The 7,777-nt window shown below is 35.2% G+C and overlaps 1 protein-coding gene across 1 annotated transcript in view; it reads right to left on the bottom strand.

Annotated features, from left to right (window-relative positions):
- The window catches only part of LOC107756546 (circadian locomoter output cycles protein kaput-like), a 64,549-nt gene that overhangs the window by 20,430 nt on the left and 36,342 nt on the right, over nucleotides 1-7,777 (bottom strand). The window contains exons 2-4 of the mRNA XM_016573706.1: nucleotides 2,014-2,418; nucleotides 1,826-1,882; nucleotides 977-1,131 (exon numbers count right to left, since the gene is read on the bottom strand). Coding sequence (XP_016429192.1) covers nucleotides 977-1,131; nucleotides 1,826-1,882; nucleotides 2,014-2,087 — 286 coding nt within the window. The 5' untranslated portion in view covers nucleotides 2,088-2,418. The remainder of the gene's footprint in view (nucleotides 1-976; nucleotides 1,132-1,825; nucleotides 1,883-2,013; nucleotides 2,419-7,777) is intronic.

Raw genomic sequence — 7,777 nt, 5'->3', positions numbered from 1 at the left:
ATCAAACAGTAAGGAAGTTGGAAACGGCACTGGGATTGTTTATAGGAGCAGTGAAATCTGCTGCCAGTAAACGTTCTGCCGATGGCCTGACAACTGTGCCCTGGATTCAGACAGGAAATGGAACTGTGCCCATCACACAGCAGCTCCTAGCACACAAAGGTGTTAGAAGTAATACTCCCAGGAGCTTGAAGAAGTTAGCTCCTCTCACCAATGCAAAAATAAATTATTCTGTTTTAATCAAAGTCCAAAATATGTGTAAACACTGGCATTAGCTAAATAAAACGCAGTCAAAGTTTAAATCAATTGTGGCACTGATAATACAAACCGATCTGAATCAAATCAAACCATCTACCAAACAAAACATCTGCAACTCGCTTGTCTTCTAATGAGGTTTACCTCTCTGGAAAATCAAGTTTATCTGAATGAAGTTTTTTTTTTCCTCTCTAGAACTGCATGCGACCACATATATGCAGAATATTCCTTGCACATACAAATATGATGACTTCATTCGGACAGCTTTAAAGGCGATTTTCTCAATATTTTGATTTTTTGCACCCTCAGATTCCAGATTTTCAATCTGTATAGTTGTATCTCGGCCAAATATTGTCATATCCTAACAAACCATACATCAATGGAAAGCTTATTTATTCATCTTTCAGATGATATATGAATCTCAATTTCGAAAAATGGACCCTTATGGCTGGTTTTGTGGTCCATGGTCACAAATCATGATTCACGACTTCAGGTGCCGTTTTACTGAGAGATGATGTTTTGAGAGAGAGTTTGATATAATTCTGTATTTTTTTTTTTGAAAATCATTTGTTGAAATATCCAAAATAAATAATATTAGATAATATTAGCACATAAAAAGGCAATGAGAGTGAAACTTGGCCAACATAAATGTCCTTCAAACTAGGACATCAAACTACATTTATTTTTCCATCTGGTTTTATTTAATGTGACCTTTCTCCCTCACCTTTCCGTTTCTGCAGGAAGTCAATGGTTCTCTGCAGGATGGTGGATTTGTCCATCTTGCGAGGGTGACCTTGACCCTGCAGCATCGTACACAGCTCTTTAATGAGAACATTGAACTGGTCTCTTCTCTTCTTCTCTGATTTATTACGGGACGCCCTGCAGGGAAAGTGAGAGAGAGAGACAGACAAAAAGCATGCGTTGAAAATAAATGTACATATGCTGACTACACACAAACATATCAAATGGATTAAAATGCTTTGAAAGTACAAGAAGGCATCTTCGAAAAGAAAACGTCTGAATGGGATGATGGTGTTTGTGTATGATTTCTAATGAGAATCCCAGATAACTAATGCAATACAAACACATGTCTACTACACTCTTATATGCTACAACAATTTTACAAATTTCATTTCAATTACAGCTGAGGATAGGCTTCCAGCTAATGGTTTATATAAAGTCTCCAAATGAAAGATTACTATATGGTGTAAACGCTCTCTTATTTCAGACATTCCTGACACTTGCAAACACCTGTGCTGGTAACAGTCCTTCTGTGGTGCACAACGTCATGCAAACTGACAAAAACGAGTAAAATATATTTCAAAATCCTTTCAACCCTTTCAATTATCTCCAGTTTTCATTACTCTCCTTTCTCTCTCAGCCCTAGACACTTTTTCTCAAGGAAAATCTGTTGTGTTGAGTGAAAGTGTGAAGAGCTTTTAGAGGTGTGATTTCTTCATTTTCACCTCTGGACACAATTAAAGTTCAAAGGTTTACAGTCTAATGTGGGATTTTATTATTCAGCACTGCACAATAATGTGTACTACGACTATGAAGAGCTAAACAAACAGACCTTTTTGCTCTGTCTTTCTCATCTTCATCCATTAAATCATCCACACAGCTGCCTGTGCTGAGAGGAAATCACAGGAAAATGGTTTCTATTTAAAATTTATTTTTGGAACTCTGAAAATCGTACAAAATATATATAACATGGAAAATTAATTCTAAATGTGCAGAAAGCACATGCTAGTGTAGACTCACTCCCATTCCCTCCGGGTGGACGGACAAAGGCCTCCAAACTCCGAAAGGTTGTCCATGCTCACTCCTTCTCCCATTCAGGCCGTCTGGAAATGCTAGCGCGTCCCATTCGTGTCTTCTACACTCGAAACACCCACAGAAATTCTACTGGACACCACACGCTAACCACCTAATGCTAGTGGTTAGCCACTACTCACAAATCTTTGATGGCAAGCCACCGGTGTTGATTGGCAGCCAATAGATGCTGCAGTAATGTTCTTACAGCTAGCCAGTCCTTAAAAGGTCAATAACTAGTTTACCATCAAGATATTGTGTATCTTGACTCTTGTCTTCCAGATGAAAATTGCTAATGTACACTTGCAAAACGGTTTTCTCTCTCCATGAAGTTAATGATGGAAACAGAAGAACCTGTGGAAGAAAACAAAAAGCGTGTTTTAGTTGCCAGGTATTATGCTGTATTTATGATTGCTTTAGTCCATGACTAATTTATTCTGTAACTGAAAGTGTCTGACAATGCTAAGTAGTATTGGGCTGGTCATGTGATCTCAACTCAGAAAAGCTTTTTATAGACTAGAGGCTCCTGTAAGAAGGCCTATACATAATTTTAAATATATTTTTCTTTTTCCTTTCTCTTTTTTTAAAATTTTTTTTAGTTCACATGGATTTTTGCTGACAAATAAAACAGGAGTCCTGGTTGCACGTTACATGGATAAAGAATACATATAGTTCATTTACATATACTATTGACACTGAAACAATACAAAACTGGTTGAAAAAGTTTAATGCATCTTTAATGCCTGGCACAAATCACAAAGTTGTATTGAATAATAAACAATATTAAAAGTATCATACAAGCAGAACATTTGTTCATTGCCTTTTTGTGAAACGGCAAACTGTTTTGTACACAATCAACAAAAAGTTTCAAATGAGTGATTTTTAAAAACTTAAACTGTATTTACAAGCCTGGAAAAATGGAAAAAGACCACCGACATTAATTAAATATTCTCTCTCTTTCTCTCTCTCCCTCTCGGTCAAATGAATAAAACATGGGCACTTCTCCAGACACATTACACTTCACCAAAGCCAGCAGAGATACCACATGCTGTGTGCTTCGTGATCAAAAATCAGCCAAAAATCACAGTATACAGTTGAAAGTCCCATCCAGACTTTTGCTTTAAACATGTTATTCCCTGACAGCTAAAATATTTCCTTTAAAATGTCAAACTATTCAGTGACATTATTATATTAAAGCAAAATATTACTATGAAATGTGATCTTACTTGAGACACAGTGAATACATTTATTTTTTTCAACTGTTACACTGACTGTAACTCTGTCTTGTATTAAATTTAATATTATGATGTAATCTTTAGGTTTATTAGTGGTATAAACCATATGTTTCTTAAACCAGGTACATCTGTATTAAAAAAGTAAAAGGTTACCATCTCCCCCGATCCTTTACTTTCACAGTGAAAACGTGTAGAATCATCATGCTATATGGAATGTGTTTGATAAAAATCCTTTTTTTTTTACCCAACTTAACAAACACAGTCACAGGAATCTGTTGATGCGCCACAGAACCTGTTCATCATCTAGAGCTACACGCTCATTCAATAACTGCCTGCAATTGTTTCTCACGCCAACCTTTACAATGATGAAGATTCTGGGTGAATCAGAGCTGTTTTAGTTTAATTATATACAAATCAGCTGTCGATCTCCACCTTAGTCCAGTCAATAATCCTTCTGCTTTGGACTACGGCGTAAACGGTTCAAACTGAGGTGCTGCTTACTCACTTTAACAATTTTTGCATTAAACGTTTAATGCAATATCCGATGACAAAGAAATGAAAATGCACAAAACGTATTGTGTCGACACCTATGCTTAACCGTTAATGCAACACTGGCACAACCCTCAGGAAATGCTGCTTCGGCAAGGAGTGCCATGACCTAGAAACATCTTTTACGCCAGATTCTTTTCATAATCCAACACAACAGACAAGAATAAAGAGGAAAAAGTGGGATAGAGAGAGATGAGTAGTTAAAGAGTGTATGAGAGAGTGAAAGGAGAGTGTGGAAATTGCATGTGCACACAAATAATCAATGGGACAAACCATTTCAAACTGCACCACAAAAAAAAATCATTTTCTCAATTAGTAGTTTTGTCATGCTTTGGGTTGGGGGTACGTTACCCCACATAGGACAAGCAGTTTGGAGAATGGATAGATGGAGTATTTTTGTCTCGTTTTCCTGTAAAAATATCTAAACATGTTCAAAACAACATATGTTATTGTAGTTTCAAAAATATATCTGGAATTAAATTGTTTTTTCTTTCCCTGTTGAGATGAAAAACTATTTGTCAATGAGTCAAGAAAAATAAATTAATTCAAGAGTGTCTTATTTTAAAATGCAATTTTGCTTCTCAAATCTTGTTTTAATTAAGATATTTAGATATTTTAACTGGAAAGCCAGACAAGAGATGAGAAAATAAAAACAAAACAAACCAACAAAATAAAATAATGAACCCTGACACAGAATTTCATCAGTCATTAGGAGGATTTCAACATGAGCTTTTAAGTTAGTTATATGAATTTTTGTCTTGTTAGGAGGTTCTCTGCAATTAAAAGGCCTATCTTAGCAAGCTCGGTGTATTTTTGGCTTCTTGTTTGGCCATTTGCCAGTAATGTAAGTCAATTTGGTTAGCAGCACCGCCTACACCAAGAATATAAATGAAAAAATATAAGCTTTCTGCTTAAACGGCAGATGAATTTACAAAACTATGTTTTCAAAATCAAATAGTCAGTGGGATGCCTGAATAACTAGTTGACTAAATTAGCACTGGAGGAAGCTGGTTTAAGGCCACTTGACCCTGATCGGAGGCTTTCTTTCAGAGGCAGAGGATCTGAAAATAAAAAATATAATTTTTTATTGAAAACACAACTAGGAAATAAACATCAGTGGTTCATTTTAAAAAGGTTTTTTAATAAATACTAAATTATTTAATAAATAAATATGACTAGGAAACATTTATTGTACTCTGTCACTGTGCTTAAACTATCAGCACATATACACGCATCAACTGTGGTTTATGAAACAATTCCAGAAATCTGGCAGTTTTTACTTATCAGCTGAGAAGAGGTATGTGTTTGTGAGATAATGACTGACCTATATTCTCTCTCTCTCAAACACACACACACACACCTTTTTTAAAACACGTTTTGCTCTGCATAACATCACACTGACAGATCTGTGAAATCAGCTATGCAAGGTAATACAATTGTCTTTTATTTCAGGACCAAATGAAAAAACTAATATTTATTATCCTTAGAAATGATAGGTTGTGATGGAAAGTTTCTAAACCAAAAACTGGGCTGGCAATTCTAATGTTACTAAGAGAAATGTGTTTGCTATATATCAGCATCAATTTACACAAATGTGAGTGCGTGAAATGTACTTAAAAACTATTTCAATACCATCAGGCTGCTTCAGAGCACAACGAGAGAGAGAGAGAGAGAGAGAGAGAGAGAGAGAGAGATTCATTATGATTTTTTACCATACATGATATGGTTAAGAATAGTTTCAGCAAAACGGTGGTGATGACCAGACAAGCACAAATGAGAAGCAGTAAGATTGAGTCCAGCTGGATAGAATTAGAATACAGACCTCCCCAAACTTTATAAATAAAGCACATACTGTATACACACATATCCACCCACATTTACGCATACACATACGCTTGTATACAGATCATGCACGCACACACTGTGTTCTGTCTAATCCACAGTAATTGTGTCTGACAAATAGTTCAAGCCTTTGAACTACAGTTTCGTATTTAATTCACATTTAAAATGAAAATGAAAAAGATGATGAAAGAGAAGGGACACAAAGAGCGAGACGCAGCAAACTCTCAGCTAATGATTAATACAGCAGACTTTCTGCTAATAATAAACAGCAAATTCTCTGTCTATTGTATGATGAGCACATAGGATTCATTCTTGTGTTCAAGTCTAGAGCAGCTGGATAGAGCACAACAGAAAAGAACAGAATTCAAAAGTTTCGAGCTACATTTCGTAAAATTTAACTGCTTGAAAATGCAATGGTTATGGGGCAAGAAACAGGTCGAGTTGTGAAGCAATGGCCAAGGATGTCTATTAGGCTTGCCGCGATAGACGGTGCTGACGATGATACCGTTGTTAAGCCGCAACACCGGTTACGTCACTTGCCCACCACGGCACCGACCCCCACCGTCGTTTAGATTTTTTTATAGTAATAAAAATCATTTAGTTCAGTAAAAGAACAGACACTACAATTAAAAACTGAACGCGGCTACTCAATGCAGCGTGCCGGACAGTCTCATCACAGATCAGATTTCATTTATCCAGTGAGGAGAGTGAGTCGAGCTGACTGACAAGAAGAGTGAGTTGAGACAGACAAGTTTCGAAACGAAATGCAAAAGCACCTGTTTGGCAATATTTGAGATTTTGAAAAGCCTGTTGACTTTTGCCGTTTATCTAACGTGCCTCCAAGCTTTCTTAGTCGTTTTGCTAATAAACTTTCTACGTTTCTTATTTATTTGGTTAGCCTATATATTATACATGTTTACTTATTTCCAGTTTTGTATAGGCTACCTATTTAAACTTTATGCAAGTTATTTCTTATTTGATATTAGGCATAGCCTGCCCTATAGCATGGTGTATTTTATTTGTTTTGTTAATAAAAGTTCTATGTTTTATATATAAAGCTAAAGTGAGTTTGACGTTGTATTTTGTTGTTGCATTCAAGCAATTGACGCCGAATTGCCGCTAATTAAAAGTGAAAGTAAAATGCGCACAGTGCTTTTAAGTTATTTAAAAGTGAAGGAAAGAGAGGAAAAGAGGGAAAATTCAAATGTACAATTGCTTTACGCCGAATTGCCGCTATTTGAAAGTGAAAGTAAAATGCGCACACCGCTTTTGCAAGCTATTTAAAAGCGAAGGAAAGCGAGGAAAATAGGAAACACCCTGCCCCCATGGTGATTCCGGTATTATCAAAAAAAAAAAAAGATAAATATAGATAAAGTAGAATTAAAATAAAATAGAAATTGTTAGAGTTAGAGGGTCAAATAAAGGTGGAACTGATGTGTTTTTAGTCATATATATATATTATATATACAATATACATATATTTCGTTTATATATAAATATAAATTGCATATATTTTTTTAATATATACACATGTATGTGTGTGCATTTGTATATACACACATACATACACAAACTTTTATTTTGGATGCGATTAATCGCCATAAATCAATTTGACAGCACTAATTCAAAGATCTGACAACCGCACACTGCAATTGACCAATCAGAATCAAGTCTTGCAAACAGCAGTGTAAAACTTTGCTAATAAAAAACACAGCAAATGGAATTTACTGTATAACGCGGAATTTCATGGAATTTGTCTTCTTTTTGATGAATAAATAAAAAACAGGTCAGTACACATATATATATATATAGACTGTGTCTGTGAACATTAAACTGCAAAAAGACGATTTAAATACGAATGTTCTGCATGTTCATTTGATTACCAGAAAATACACAACACAGAGTTTGTGAAAAAAAAAACATTATTAATTATTATTATTTATTCATTTCATATGTTTACATTTGGAAAAGCTGTGCTTCCTGCATAAACCTGCCCCTATTGGTTTGGCAGTATCTTGCTTGCCCTACACAGTTACCTTGTTTAATTTCTTAATTCAAGTTATATATATTTTGTTCTATTTGTGTTA

Source organism: Sinocyclocheilus rhinocerous, unplaced genomic scaffold (genome assembly GCF_001515625.1).
Source record: "Sinocyclocheilus rhinocerous isolate Xijiao unplaced genomic scaffold, SAMN03320098_v1.1 scaffold743, whole genome shotgun sequence".
In the NCBI taxonomy this organism is placed as follows: Eukaryota; Metazoa; Chordata; class Actinopteri; order Cypriniformes; family Cyprinidae; genus Sinocyclocheilus; species Sinocyclocheilus rhinocerous.
Note: the sequence above shows the minus strand (reverse complement) of the source record. Positions and strands in the feature narration are given on the sequence as shown.